Source organism: Thalassophryne amazonica, chromosome 4 (assembly GCF_902500255.1).
Source record: "Thalassophryne amazonica chromosome 4, fThaAma1.1, whole genome shotgun sequence".
NCBI classification, from domain to species: Eukaryota; Metazoa; Chordata; class Actinopteri; order Batrachoidiformes; family Batrachoididae; genus Thalassophryne; species Thalassophryne amazonica.
In genome coordinates, this window is record NC_047106.1 from 58564112 (window position 1) to 58580173 (window position 16062).

The 16062-nt window shown below is 45.6% G+C and overlaps 1 protein-coding gene across 1 annotated transcript; it reads left to right on the plus strand.

The window, feature by feature from the left end:
• Positions 1-4375: 4375 nt before the first annotated feature.
• Positions 4376-7767, plus strand: LOC117508929 (uncharacterized protein K02A2.6-like). Its single transcript, XM_034168766.1, is given in 3 exon segments — positions 4376-5771; positions 5774-6660; positions 6784-7767. Coding segments are annotated over 3 exon segments (3036 nt in total). The 5' UTR covers positions 4376-4606.
• The last annotated feature ends 8295 nt before the right edge of the window (positions 7768-16062 follow it).

The window sequence follows — 16062 nt, forward strand, 5'->3', positions numbered from 1 at the left end:
TGCTCTGGGGGTTGGTAAGGTTAGACCTTACCTGTGTGAAGCACTTTGAGGCAACTCTGTTGTGATTTGGTGCTATATAAATGAAAATAAATTGAAAAATCATGGGCACTGTAGTATGGCGGCCGCCCTATAGGTCACGCTGGTCACGATAACCAATCAGAGAACAGAACATTGGACGCGTATTCCTCACCTCACCCAGACAATGATTGTGAAACAGTGTGTGAAGCAGATGAACACGGTGCTTGCTGTTATCATAGGAGGGCTAGCAAAACAGCTTCAACCCTTGGATATCAGTGTGAGCAGAGTGTTTAAGTTGACGCTGAGAGCTGCGTGGGAGCACTGTGTGAGCAACGGCGGAGGATTAGCGTCTGCACTAGGAGCTGGCGTCGACACCACGGGGAGGTCATGAGCCGCGCAGGTAGGTGCTGCACGTACATCAGCAGCTGACACCTGGTGTGTACTATGGTCCACACGAGGTCTGTTGGAAAAGTAACGGACCTTTTTATTTTTTGCAAAAACTATATGGATTTTAATCATGTGTGATTGCATCAGCCAAGCTTGAACCTTCGTGCGCATGCGTGAGTTTTTTCACGCCTGTCGGTTGCGCCATTCGCCTGTGAGCACGCCTTGTGGAGTTCCACAAGGTTCTGTGCTAGGACCAATTTTATTCACTTTATACATGCTTCCCTTAGGCAGTATTATTAGACAGCATTGCTTAAATTTTCATTGTTACGCAGATGATACCCAGCTTTATTTATCCATGAAGCCAGAGGACACACACCAATTAGCTAAACTGCAGGATTGTCTTACAGACATAAAGACAATGATGACCTCTAATTTCCTGCTTTTAAACTCAGATAAAACTGAAGTTATTGTACTTGGCCCCACAAATCTTAGAAACATGGTGTCTAACCAGATCCTTACTCTGGATGGCATTACCCTGACCTCTAGTAATACTGTGAGAAATCTTGGAGTCATTTTTGATCAGGATATGTCCTTCAATGCGCATATTAAGCAAATATGTAGGACTGCTTTTTTGCATTTGCGCAATATCTCTAAAATTAGAAAGGTCTTGTCTCAGAGTGATGGTGAAAAACTAATTCATGCATTTATTTCCTCTAGGCTGGACTATTGTAATTCATTATTATCAGGTTGTCCTAAAAGTTCCCTGAAAAGCCTTCAGTTAATTCAAAATGCTGCAACTAGAGTACTGACGGGGACTAGAAGGAGAGAGCATATCTCACCCATATTGGCCTCTCTTCATTGGCTTCCTGTTAATTCTAGAATAGAATTTAAAATTCTTCTTCTTACTTATAAGGTTTTGAATAATCAGGTCCCATCTTATCTTAGGGACCTCATAGTACCATATCACCCCAATAGAGCGCTTCGCTCTCAGACTGCAGGCTTACTTGTAGTTCCTAGGGTTTTTAAGAGTAGAATGGGAAGCAGAGCCTTCAGCTTTCAGGCTCCTCTCCTGTGGAACCAGCTCCCAATTCAGATCAGGGAGACAGACACCCTCTCTACTTTTAAGATTAGGCTTAAAACTTTCCTTTTTGCTAAAGCTTATAGTTAGGGATGGATCAGGTGACCCTGAACCATCCCTTAGTTATGCTGCTATAGACTTAGACTGCTGGGGGGTTCCCATGATGCACTGAGTGTTTCTTTCTCTTTTTGCTCTGTATGCACCACTCTGCATTTAATCATTAGTGATTGATCTCTGCTCTCTTTCCCCCAACCAGTCCCAGCAGAAGACTGCCCCTCCCTGAGACTGGTTCTGCTGGAGGTTTCGTCCTGTTAAAAGGGAGTTTTTCCTTCCCACTGTCGCCAAGTGCTTGCTCACAGGGGGTCGTTTTGACCGTTGAGGTTTTTCTGTAATTACTGTATGGTTTTTGACTTAAGTGCCTTGGGGCAACTGTTTGTTGTGATTTGGCGCTATATAAATAAAATTGATTTAATTGCAAAAGAGGCTTTAGGTCTCATTTGGGCTTTACAGCACTTCGAGGTCTATGTAGGTTCCGGTTCGACTCCGTTGACAGTATTCACTGATCATAATCCACTGACCTTTTTGAAGTCTCTGCAAATCCCAACCAGCGCCTTATGCATTGGGCTTTGTTTTTACAACCGTACACCCTTGACATAAGACACATCAGTGGTAAAGACAACATTATTGCTGATGCTCTTTCCCGTGCTCCTCTAACCTAATGTGTTTCTCTGCTCCTTTTTACCTCACTGTTTGTCCTCCTGCTCTTAAACTGCTCCCCAGCTACCAGGGCTGCTGGGTGGAGGTACAGACAGCTGGTGGAAGGGTGCAGAAATTACTGTATGCATGGGTATTATTTTGGTTGGGTCTTATGTACGTAGCCCTATTTGGATGAGAGTAGTACCCTCATTTTAAGGAGGTGGGTGTCACGGCCCTCCCCTGCCTGTTGTGGGAGGCTCCCCACGGCAGGCAGGGGTGGGGCCGCCTGAGTGGTGGCACCTGTGCTATTAAATTGTTTGTGCTGTGCTCATTCACTCTCTCTGCTCTCTCCCCACCAGGTAACACATTTGGTTTGTCTTCGGTTCATCTTCTTTTCCAGTTACCTTTGATTTTCACACGCCAATACATCTGCATCCACATATTCATTCGCATTCATGCACTGCATACACCACTGATCCTTACTTACATTTGCATGCCTTGTATTTATGTTGCATTTGATTATTATTATTGTTTGTTAAATAAACCATTTTAATTGGCCTGAACCTCTTGACTTATCCCCCCCAGTTAGTTTTGTTTGGGTTGTGACTTGCCGTTTAGCCAGGCTTGTTACAAAACACACAGCAAACTATAATAAACTAGTAACACATCACTCCTAAAAACAATCTTTGCTGTGTCACGTGAGGTCAATCTGCCCTACAATTGGATTTTGGAAAACCATGTACTCACATTGCTCACCTCATCACACAGCTTCTATGAGGAGTACAAAGATGGTGGACGGTGGCTCGAAAGTACGCGGAGTAAACTTTTCAGCAAAAAGTACGTTTCTATCTCATATCATTAAAAAGTTATTTATAATTTAGTAAAGCTTGGTCTCAGCCGTCGTATACGATGGCGTCGGCCCCAGAGAGTTAAACCCTTAGATCTTCAGCAAATGTATTTATAAAGAGAAACTGCATGAATTACACAAGTTTTTTTATTTGCTAATACGTTTATTCAGTGAGGAGAAACAAATGCTAAATTATTGTTGTGTCATAACTTAATTTTTGTTCAGCCTTTGTGAACCGTCTTCATGAAGTTAGATGCAAAAATGTTGAAATTGGCCCTATCCTGCAATGATAAAGAATCCTTTAAAAAAATTACTGGATCTGGATCGTGTTCCGGATCATTACCTAAAATTTAATGACTTCTAAGTTAGGCCAAGATACACCCCTGGTAAAAATTTCATTGAAATCCGTTGAGGATTTTTTTGAGTAAGCCTGCGAAAAAACCAACCAACCAACCAACAAACGGACGCGACCTAAAACATAACCTCCTTGGCGGAGGTAAGAAAATGTCAAATGAGTTGATTATTCTAAATAAATAAAGAAATAGAATATAAGAAAATACTGAAGTATTGCGTTTTAATTTTGGTGCCATATGTCCTGAGATAAGTCATAAAAATGGGAAATTTAGCCTAATTTCACCTTGCTGTTGATTAATACTCAGAAACATGGACCTCTCAGAAAAATGGACTTTGATGGCATCATGTAGGATAACGCCCCCTCGAGGGCCTCTATTGAAATGAATGGGATACACCGATTTTTTTTTTTTTTTTTTTTTTTTTACACAATATGAAATCACTGGGCAGCATGGTGGTGGTTTGTACTGATGCCTCACAGTGAGAAGGTCATGGGATTAATTCTCACCTGTGGCCTTTTTGTGTGGAGTTTGCATGTTCTCCCCGTGTTTGTGTGGGTTCCCTCCAGGTGCTCCAGGTTCCTCCCACATCCAAAGACATGCAGTTTAGGTGAAATGGAAACTTTAAATTGTGTGTAGGTGTGCATGCACGTGAATGTGTTTGCTTGTCTATAAGTGGCCCTGTGACAGACTGGCATCCTATCCAGGGTGTACCCTGGCTCACGCCCTATGACTGCGGCTGTGCGGGATGGGTTTGTTAGTGGAATTCATGATGAAGCGTGCCAACGCAAGTTGCTTTCCACAGATGAGCTAACGTTTGCAAGAGCCCAGGAGATCGCTCTCAACATGGAAGCAGCCCACTGAGACACACGGCAGCTACGACAAAATGAGCCACCATCTACCTCTTCTGTGCACAAGGTAAATGAAAAACAAAAGCCTTCTCCATCAGCGCAGACAGCGTGCTATAGATGCAAAGGGCGGAATCATGGCCCAAGTGAATGCTACTTTAAAACTGCCAAATGCCATAAATGTGATAAAGTTGGTCATATACAGAAGGCATGCAGAGGTAGCCAGCCTGCCGCGAGGGAGAAGAAAGGAAGGCAAAATAGGAATCAACAAAGAGTGGCAAGTTATGTGAAAGCAGAAGAAGAGGAGGAAGTGTTCTGTGTAAATGAAACAGACAAACGGGCATTCAAAGTGGACTTTGCCGTAAACCGGAGAAATGTTCCAATGGAAATAGACACGGGAGCTGCAGTCAGCATAATATCTGAGGCGATGTATAGAGAGTCATTTGCGGATGTGCCACTAGGTGGCAGTAACGTCACACTGAAGACTTACACTGGCCAGGCCATTCCAGTAAGAGGGCAGTTTGTGGCAAAAGTTACCTATGGAGATCAGACTGCTGACTTACCATTAATTGTAGTGAAAGGCAATGGACCTGCACTTTGTGGTAGGAACTGGCTTGAAAGCATCAAGTTGGACTGGAAAACAATTAAAATGGTCAGTGAAAATGCAAAACAGTCCTCAGTACCGAAGTCAATACCTGAGGTGTTAGGGAAATACAGTCAGGTTTTCAAAGAGGAGTTGGGAACATTAAAAGAAATTAAAGCCACAATTTCTGTCAAGCCGGATGCCACGCCCAAGTTCCACAAAAGCCGCCCCTTGCCATTCGCAATGAAAGCGCGAGTGGAAGAAGAACTACAGCGACTGGAAAATGAAAACATCATCAGTCCCGTGAAGCACAGTGAGTGGGCCGCTCCTGTCATTCCTGTGGTCAAGAGAGATGGCAAGATTCACTTGTGCGGCGATTACAAGGTGACAGTGAACCAGGCAACCAACAGAGACATATACCCACTACTGCGCATTGAAGAAGTGCTGGTGACACTGAGTGGTGGCAAGTTGTTTTCGAAAATCGACCTAGCCTCAGCTTACCAACAAGTGCTCCTTGACGAAGATTCAAAAAAATACACAACAATCAACACTCACAAGGGCTTGTTTGTGTATAATCGTCTTTGCTTTGGCATTAACTCTGCTGTTAGCATCTTCCAGAGAGTGATGGAGAGTCTGATGAAGGACCTGAACGTGGTTGTTTACCTTGATGACCTTCTCATAATGGGAAAAGATGAGGCAGAACATCTGAAGAACCTCGACAGAGTCCTGCAACGCTTGCAAGAGAACGGCCTGCGAGTAAAAAGGTCAAAGTGTGAGTTCGGAAAGACCCAAATTGAATACCTGGGCCATGTCCTGGATAAAAAGGGGGTGTACCCATCTGAAGACAAGGTGAGAGCAATACATGATGCACCCGCACCTACAAATGTGAAAGAGCTACGGGCTTTCCTAGGCCTAGTTAACTACTATGGCCGTTTCGTGCCACAACAAAGTACTGTGTTAGCACCAGTCTGCTGAAAGAGCAAGTCACATGGAAATGGAAGAAAGCTGAACAAGATGCATTCAACAAATGTAAAGAACTTCTGACAAGTGACAAAGTGTTAGTGCACTATGATCAGAGCCTGCCGTTGACCCTTGCATGTGATGCTTCAGCTTATGGCATTGGAGCTGTAATCCAACACACAACACCAGATGGAAAAGAGCATCCAATCGCTTATGCTTCACGTAGTCTCTCTCCAGCAGAGAAGAAGTATTCACAAATTGAGAAAGAGGCCCTAAGCCTTGTGTATGGTGTTAAGAAGTTTCACCAATACCTCTGGGGACATCAATTGAACCTGGTCACAGACCATAGGCCATTACTGACCTTGTTCGAAGAACATAAAGGGCTTCCCATAATGGCAGCAACCCGGATCCAGAGGTGGCCCATCGTACTGTCGGCATACAACTACCACATTGTTTACCGTCAGTCAGAGAAGCATGGCAATGCTGACGGGTTGTCTCGTGTGCCGCTATCAGAGACTAAATATGCTGGAACAGAGACAATCTCCGCCTACGTCGACGCACTGATATGTGAACACCTAGAGGGCATGCCGCTGACTGCAAAGCAGATTGCCAAGGTAACGAGAACTGACACAGAGCTTTCAAAGCTGTACAGATTCATCATGGAAGGGTGGCCAAAAGAAATTCCTGAAGAACTGAAAGGATACCACAAAAGGCGTGATGAACTCTCTGTGGAGCAGGGGTGTGTGTTGTGGGGCACGAGAGTGATTGCACCAGCAAAGCTCAGAGCTGCCGTGCTTAAAGAAATCCACAGTGGGCATCGTGGCATTGTGAAAATGAAGGCAATTGCGCGGCAATACATCTGGTGGCCACATATTGATAGAGATACAAGCTTTGCTTCAGCCCACACCCTTTCGGACTCACTAGTTTTGTCTGTTTGTTTGTGGAATTGTTCATTTTTTTCTATTTGAATATTTTGTGTGCCGAATTAAAAAACTTTGTCACTTTGTCATATTGAGAAAGCATGCAAAGGATGTGAAACGTGTCAGCTAGAACAGAACATGCCGCGCCATGTGCCACTGCATCCTTGGGAATTCCCAGGAGATGTGTGGAAGAGACTTCACATTGACTTTGCAGGACCATTCATGGGCCATGTGTTCATGATTGTAGTGGACGCATTCTCGAAATGGCTGGAGGTTTATAAAATGACACAAATAACCTCCTCTGCAACCATCACCAGACTAAAGAGACTTTTTGCATCATATGGAGTCCCTGAACAGATTGTCACAGACAATGCAACAACCTTTATGTCTGAGTTCCAACAGTTTGCGAGGAGAAATGGAATCCTCCACACGACCGGTGCCCCGAGGCACCCAGCCACAAACGGCCTAGCCGAGAGATACGTCTCAACGTTCAAGGCTGGCATGAAAAAGCTGGCAGGAGAAGATTTGGGCATTGAAGACAAAGTCTCTCACTTCCTGCTACGGTATTGCACTACTCCCAACAGCACAACAGGCGAGTCGCTTGCTGATGTGTTTTTGAAAAGACATGTCAGAACCAGACTGGACATTCTGAAACCAAACATTCAAGAAACAGTGAGGAGGAAACAGTATCTGCAGAAGGAAGGTCATGACAGAAAGGCGTTGGACAGGCAATTTGACATTGACGAGCAAGTTTACCTGCGAAACACTGCTGGCGAAACCCCAAGGTGGATCCCAGGAGTCATCACCCAGCAGTCAGGGCCTGTGTCCTACAAGGTCCGTGGAGGAGCGACGGATCAAGAATACAGACGCCACGGAGACCAGCTGAGACCTCGCCATTCGGCAGGGCTTCCAGATCAGCAACCTGAGGAAGTAGCTGAGGAGACCGGGCCGATGGAGAGCAGTTTCAGAGCATCCCCAGCACCTGAACTGTCAGAGCCAGCTGAGCCGCATGATCCTGTGGCGGTGACCCTAAGGCGCTCCCAGCGTACCCCAAAAGTGCCTCAACGTTACCAGGACTGAGTGTGGTGATAAGAGACTGAGTGCTGATGTTTAGTTAAAGTTACAGTTAAGCATTCAATTAACTTTATTATACAGTATGGGTAATGTTGACATTTAGAATCTTAATGCATAGTTATATTTTATGTTAAGGTAATTGGCTAAAGTAATGCATTAAGTTAACCTTAAGGTAAATGGGGGAGATATATTTAATATGATTTGGGATGTCTAAGTCTTTCTAAGTTACCCTTAAAGTAAAGGGGGAGGTGATGTGGTATATTGAGCTAATGGGCTCACCGTAGTCTTTTGTATGTTCATGCGCATGCCCAGATAGATGCGTCGGAACACAAAAACCACAGTTAGCATGTGATAGCAATGCTTATGCGAGTATTCAGTAAAGTGGTAAAACGCGTGTGTAACCGGCGTCAGACCTAGGGGTATCTGGGCCGGCAACATGTGATACACAGGCTAAGGAGCACTGTGGATCTGTGGTGCCCTGGCTCTACGCGCACAATGGATCACTGTGGATCAATGAGGAGAGACAGCAAATTAATATCCTTGTCAAGCCAGCGCCATTTATTTCTGATTCGCGCCAGGTGGAGTAAAATCCACGCATCTGTGATGCGTTCAAGTCACTCTGCTAGAGTAGTTCTTTACAGTATTATCTCCAAAAAAAATAAGAGGGGGGTTTGCTTCATAATAAAAACTCTGTCTGTAGCATTTTCAACCTATTACACTCTCCCCTGCTTTAAGAGATGTCTCCGGACATCTAGAGCCAAATTAACTCCAGAAAGTCAAAAGTCAAGGAAATCGGAACTTCAAAGTAACGTCTTTCGCAGTTGTACAAGTGAATGTCTTTTAAGTCAAGGTCCATAGTATCACAGGTCTAACATGCCCATACCAGTGGGTAATAACAGGGTTCGGGAATAGCTGGGTAATATGGCATGGGGTAAGGGACACAGGCAAACATCAGGTTTGCTCCAGGCCTCCAGGGCTGGTAGGAGGGTTGTCCAGGGTAGTCATATGTGAGTATTTCTCGAGGTTTTGTTGCTCGGGTTGACCTTCTCACAGGCAGCACTTCCTCTCCCAATGGCTCCGTAACAGGCACACTCTTTTCAACCTGCTCCTCTGTACCTACATCCTCCATAGTGTCATCCCTTCCTGGTTCCTGCTGTAGCTCCTCAGCTGATGGTATGGCAGACGACATCTGCACCTGCACTGGATCTGGCACTGCAACTGGCTCAGGTTCAGGTGGCTGCTGCATTTGCGCTGTCTCAGTTACCGGTCTCGTTGGCTGAAACTCTGGAGCTACCGCACTGAGTTCACTGTGTGGTTTTGACTGAGGTACGGGAGGTCTGACTCTCTCCCTATGATACACAGGTACGGTCCTGAGACAATAGGGGTAGTCTTCCTCTTCATCAGAGTTTTCAGACTCCTGTTCCACTGTGTTTCTGTCTTTTATCTCAGTGTGGTTTTTTTGTACTTTTTTGGCTGCCCGCTGACTTTTCTCATCTTGTTCCAAGGGTAAGTCATTAACAAGTAACAGAAGGTTACGATGCAGGACACGGAGGTTCTGGTCTCCTGTTTCTGACTGAACTTTGTACACAGGTCCATCTCCAATCCTTTCAACAACACGATGAATTCCCTTTTCCCAATAAGCTCGAAGTTTCCCTGGCCCACCCCTCTCTGACAGATTTCTGACCAGTACCCGATCTCCAGGCTGCAGCACAATGCCTTTAACACGCCGATCATAGGACTTTTTTCCTTTAGCTGAGGACTTTTCACTATTTTCTGAGGCAATCTTGTATGCCTCCTGCATACGAGAAGCCCATTTCTGTGCATACTGTTGTCTGGACTGTGACTCTTGTTCAAGTTTGAGATCAAAGAGCAAATCAACAGGCAAGCGTGGGGCTCTTCCATACAGGAGAAAGAACGGTGAATAGCCTGTTCCCTCATGTCTTGTGCAGTTGTATGCATGGACTATGTGGGGCAAGTGGTCTTTCCACTCAGCCTTTTTCTCCTCTGGTAGAGTTCGCAGCATCTGTAGAAGGGTCCTGTTCAGACGCTCAACAGGGTTCCCCTGTGGGTGATAGGGGGTAGTTCGAGAGTGGGCAATTCCAGCCAGCTGCTGGAGTCTCTGGAAAAGGCTGTTCTCAAATTCCCGCCCCTGATCATGATGTAGCTTTTCAGGGTACCCGAAGCGTGGGATAAAGTCATAGAAAATCTTTTCAGCTGCTGTTCTGCCTGACTTGTTCTTAGTCGGGTAGCCTTGTGCAAAACGAGTAAAGTGATCTACCAAGACTAAGATATATTCATAGCCACCTTTACTTGGTTCAAGGTGGAGATAGTCAACAGAGATAAGCTCAAAAGGGGCACTGGTTGTTATAGAACCCATTGGTGCTCTCTGTGGGATGCTTGGTCGTTTCTGTTTAACACATGGGCATTGTCGAATGACATAGTCTTCAATTTCATGCTGCATAAAAGGCCAATAAAACCTTTCTCGAGCCAAATGAATAACCTTATCTGCGCCAACATGCCCCATGTCATCATGCAGGTGTTTCAGAACAGTCAACTTCAGTTTACTGGGGAGAACCAACTGTTTCCTTTGCCCTGTCTGCCTGTAAAGTATTCCTTTGTCAAGTGTGAGTCTGTTCCATTCATGTACTAGTCTGCGTGTCTCCCGTCCCATTCGTCTCTTATCTTTATCATTCGGACACCATCCACTTTTTTTTAGGTTTATCACCTCACAGATAGGAGCATCTCCCTTTTGAGCTGCTCGAACACTTTCTGGAGTGATAACCGGAGTGCCTTCATGAGGTATTTCATCTGCGCCAGCATGCAGTTGCAATGTGGCTACCCATGGCACATCACTGTCTCTTTGAGCGTTGTCCCCCTGCCAGATGGCCGAGACTACATCTGGGGGCATTATTTCAGTGTACTCATGCAGGTGGTCATGAAGTTGCACTGGATATCGTGACAGGGTGTCAGCATCTGTGTTTGACTTGCCTGGGCGATATCTGATGGTGAAATGGAAATCGGCTAACTCACCCACCCACCGATGTCCAACTGCATTCAACTTGGCTGTGCTCAATACATAAACAAGGGGATTGTTATCCGTGTATACAGTGAAGGTGGGTGCATAATAGAGGTAGTCTCTAAACTTATCACAGATTGCCCACTTTAGGGCAAGGAACTCAAGCTTGCTAGAATGGAGATGGTAGTTCTTTTCAGCAGGCGAGAGTGTCCTTGAACCATAAGCGATGACACAGAGTTGGTTCCCCTGTTGCTGATAGAGCACAGCCCCCAGACCTTCATTTGAGGCATCAGTGTGCAGAACAAAGGGCAAATTGAAGTCTGGGTAGGCTAAGATGGGCGGACTGGTTAGCATGTCAACAAGGCGGGATACCACTGCACTGTGTTCTGGTGTCCATTGGACAGGGACTTTAGACGAGAGCTGGCCCCCTTTTGTGCCCTTAGGCTTGGTCTTGTTAGCTCGAGCTCCGGTAGATGTCTGGCAAGACTCACCTGGACTTTCTATGAGCTTAAACAGTGGCCTGGCTATCCTAGAAAAGTCCTGTATGAATGTCCTGTAATAGCCTAGAAACCCTAGGAGGGCTCTGACCTCTCCTACATTCTTTGGCTCTCTGTCCTTTAAATGATGAACTGCCTCAAGGTCTTTAGGGTCTATCTGAACACCTTCACTGGTCACTAGACGCCCTACATACCTGATCTGCTTTTTGAAGAGTTCACATTTTTTGGGACGTAATTTCACACCATGCTCTCTCAGACGGCAGAGTACCCGCCTCAAGTCATCAACGTGGTCGTGAAAGGTCTTTGAAAAACAGAGCACGTCATCCAAGTAGGGAGAGCAACACTCATCCCTTAGGCCATCAAGGACTCCCTCCATACAACGTTGAAATGCCGCCGGGGCGTTGGTAAGGCCGAATGGGAGGCGCACCCACTCGTATAGCCCCCAAGGAGTGGTAAAGGCAGTCACATGTCTGGAGCTCTCATCAACAAAGCCCTGATGGTAAGCACTACCTTGATCGAGTATTGAGAACCACGAGTACCCCCCGAGGTTATCCAGCAGATCTTGGATGCGTGGGAGAGGGTGGCGGTCGGGGACAGTTTTGTTGTTCACACCTCGGAAGTCAACACACAGACGTAAGCTCTGGTCCTTTTTTCTGACACAGACCACTGGAGATGAGTAGGGTGAGGTGGACTTTGTGATCCAGCCCTGACGGAGCAGGTTTTGGACATATTCCTTTACCTCTTTGTACAAAGGCTTGGGGACTGAATTGTAAGATGTTTGGACTGGAGTTTCATCCTTTAAGTGGATTTTCAGTTGCAAATTTGGAATGCAGCCAATATCAGAATCATCCTGAGCAAACACATCTGATTCCTCATACAACATGTCTCTGACAATCTTTTGTTCATCCTCTTCCAAATGTGACACATCGACAGGTGGGTACCATTTTTGTTTTGCCATGTTTGTGATGTCAGGTTTATCATTTCTTTTACCCTGCCTGTCTGTACTTTGTTGAGCCGAGTTTACAGTGGGATGGTAAATGGGCTCTGAATCACCGGGCAAACAGTTAACTGGTTTCACCTCAGTAACTTCCACCAATGTACCTAGAACTATTCTCTTGGGGAGGTAGATAGCATGTTTTGTAGGGTTCTGAACAGGGATTTTAACAGTTTTCGTTGACCCACTGGGAACATCCACTAACGCAGGAAATGGCTCTAGTCCCTCAGGACAGTTACTCACTACATTGGGTTGAAAAAGCATTGCACCACACCTTCGCCATTCTCTGACTCTACATTTAACCTCATATATCTGCCCTGCTGGAATAGTTACACCTCTCTTCCCAGTTCTGAGGCTATACTCAGGAGTCATCTCATCAGGGGTCAAAATCTGAACACCAGAAACGAGAGCATCCACTGCACTGTCATTGATACTTAAAGCTTCCTTGAGTAAAGCAGAAATGTCAGTCTCACTTCTGTGTTCTTTGTGTGATTCAATTATCTCAGCTATGACATTACTGCCTAGGAGAGGACAGTTAAGAAAGTTTTGACTGATTAGTAAGGGTACTTGTATGGTGACATGCCCATGACTCTTGCTACAGAGCTGGAGTTCAACATCTGCCCACCCGTCAAAGGGAACATCTGTGCCATTAGCTGCAGTAATCTCCAACTGTCGGTCAGACAGTAGGGATTCAAGCGGATTAATTTGGACATGAGGAAGTGTTTCTTCTAACCAGGCTCTTCCCACCATAGTCACTTGAGCCCCTGAGTCAAGTAACATCTGGAAAGGGACTCCATCAACAGCACATGAAACCATACATCGGTTCCCTATCAGTTGCGCTAGACGTTTCTTTGGTTGTGGTTGACATGGTGTATTTACCCTCCCAGGGTTGGCTGTTTTTGAGTGGCTAGCCGGTGCCGGGGGCCCACTGGCTATTGTGGTCACTGGCTGCCCCTTTCCAGTGACCTCACCCCGTTTCCAGACATCTTCTTTTGCAGACAACCAATGGCACGATGTCCAGCTTGACCACAAGCAAAACAGTGAGGGCAGTTCACCTTGCTCTGTTGTACACAGTCACTGCACCTGCCCCGGGTCTCAGCTGTTGGTACCGGAGGATGAGCCACTGGTTTGCAGAGGTTCACAGGTGTCATGTTGTCAAAAGGTTTCACCATCTGGGCCAGATGTTTGGTCAGTGAGGACACCTGTGCAGTCAGTTCTTTAATAGCAGAACGATTAGCCTGTAACTCAGTGTCAACTTTAACCTGCTTGGCTGGGTCACTACTGTCAAGCTGAGCTGTACTTACAGTCACTGGTCGAGTTTGAGCTACGGTACCAAGACGTTTCAGTCTCTCTGCCTCCTCACTAGTAGACTTGGTGATTTGGTCTAAGAGAAAATCATCAGTAACCTGTAACTCTGTAAGAAGGGGTTTGAGATCATGTCGAACATGAGTGCTTTTCTCATTTAACCCTTGGTGAAGCGTGTGGAGAAAGGTACCCTGAACAAGCTTTTTGTCATAGCTAAACTCAGCATCAGGCTGTTGTGACTCAAAGAGAACATGCTGTTTCAAACCCATTATCCTGTACAAAAACTGCTGTGGGCTCTCTTTGTCTTGCTGTTTAGCATTACTTAACTCTTGAAAGAGTTCTGTACTGTTTTTGTCCCTGATGTGTGCGCGAAGAAACCGCTTAAGTTCATTCACAGTTAAGCCACCTTTATGAGTTAACATTTCCCTGAATGCACCAGGTTTTACGATCCTAATCACAGTACGAATTACTTCCGACTCAGTAAAACCTTCTTGTAACCCTTCATCCATTTGTTGGCAAAGGTTACTGTAAGACATATCTGAACCAACATCAGTGATTTGTCCACCATGCAACTTAAACTCTCTGCGTGGGAGCAGAGCTGTAACATCAGTCAACCTCAATACCTGGTCTCCGATACTGGAAGACTGACTCACTCTACCAAGGGAAGCACCAATGACACCTGCTGTGGGTGACTTGACTGATGCTGTGGAGGAGGGATAAGTAGGTGGCACACTGCTGCTCCTTCTTGCAAGTGATGGAAGCGAGTGAGGGTCCCTGTCCCCTTCAGCTGGACACACATTTCGGTCATTCAGTGAGGGTGGCAGAATGGGAGTGTCACTGTTCAAATTCAATGAAGGGATGGGAATATCTACGGCTGGTGTTGCTGGAGGTTGGTCGGAATGGTTGTAATCAGGGGGAGGTGGAGTGGAACATCCCTGTAGATTGGTCATCACAGCTCCTGTTGCAGGGGGCATACCCTGACTGGCTTCAACTTCTTCGGTGTCGGTGGTAAGCAGGTCACTCAGCATGTCATCCAGGAGAAGGAGTTGGGCCATGCCTTCATCCTCCAGGGTTTTCAACTTATCACTTCTTAGGTAGTCAACGATCAGGTCATACAGCTCTGGTTCACTCAGGTGGTCCACGCTGCGCACTACACCGCCATCATCAACTGAACTTGCAACTGTCATTAAGTGACTTATACTCAAGCCAGAAAGTCTCTTTTGGATATTGTAGATCAGCATTCGCTGTGGTGTGACAGTGGACATGGTGACACAGGTGGCCTCAGCTCTCTGGATGACGTACTGGAATACAGCCTTCCCTGAAGCTTTGGACAGGAGTTTCACACTGTCTTGGCACTCGCTTCACCCAGCTGTGATGCTAGATCATCCCGGACGAGCCCCCAAAATGTAACCGGCGTCAGACCTAGGGGTATCTGGGCCGGCAACATGTGATACACAGGCTAAGGAGCACTGTGGATCTGTGGTGCCCTGGCTCTACGCGCACAATGGATCACTGTGGATCAATGAGGAGAGACAGCAAATTAATATCCTTGTCAAGCCAGCGCCATTTATTTCTGATTCGCGCCAGGTGGAGTAAAATCCACGCATCTGTGATGCGTTCAAGTCACTCTGCTAGAGTAGTTCTTTACAGTATTATCTCCAAAAAAAATAAGAGGGGGGTTTGCTTCATAATAAAAACTCTGTCTGTAGCATTTTCAACCTATTACACGTGCAACCATCTCGTCATTAACACCACAGTTTGGAACCAAGATTTTGCCCATTTACTAGTGTGCTTGGGGTCATTGTCTTGTTGAAACACCCGTTTCAAGGGCATGTCCTCTTCAGCATAAGGCAACATGACCTCTTCAAGTATTTTGACATATCCAAACTGATCCATGATACCTGGTATGCGATATATAGGCCCAACACCATAGTGTCCATATAATGATTGCACCACCGTGTTTCACTGTCAACTGTGGCTTGAATGCAGAGTTTGGGGGTCGTCTCACAAACTGTCTGCAGCCCTTGGACCCAAAAAGAAAAATTATACTCTCATCAGTCCACAAAATATTCCTCCATTTCTCTTTAGGCCAGTTGATGTGTTCTTTGGCAAATTGTAAACTCTTCTGCACGTCTTTTATTTAACAGAGGGACTTTACGGGGGATTCTTGCAAATAAATTAGCTTCACACAGGCGTCTTCTAACTGTCACAGCACTTACAGGTAACTCCAGACTGTGTTTGATCATTCTGGAGCTGATCAATGGGTGAGCCTTTGCCATTCTGGTTATTCTTTTATCTATTTTGATGGTTGTTTTACATTTTCTTCCATGCGTCTCTGTTTTTTTTGTCCATTTTAAAGCATTGGAGATCTTTGTAGATGAACAGCCTATAATTTTTTGCACCTGCATAAATTTTCCCCTCTCCAATCAACTTTTTAATCAAACTATGCTGTTCTTCTGAACAATGTATTGAACGTCCCATTTTGCTCA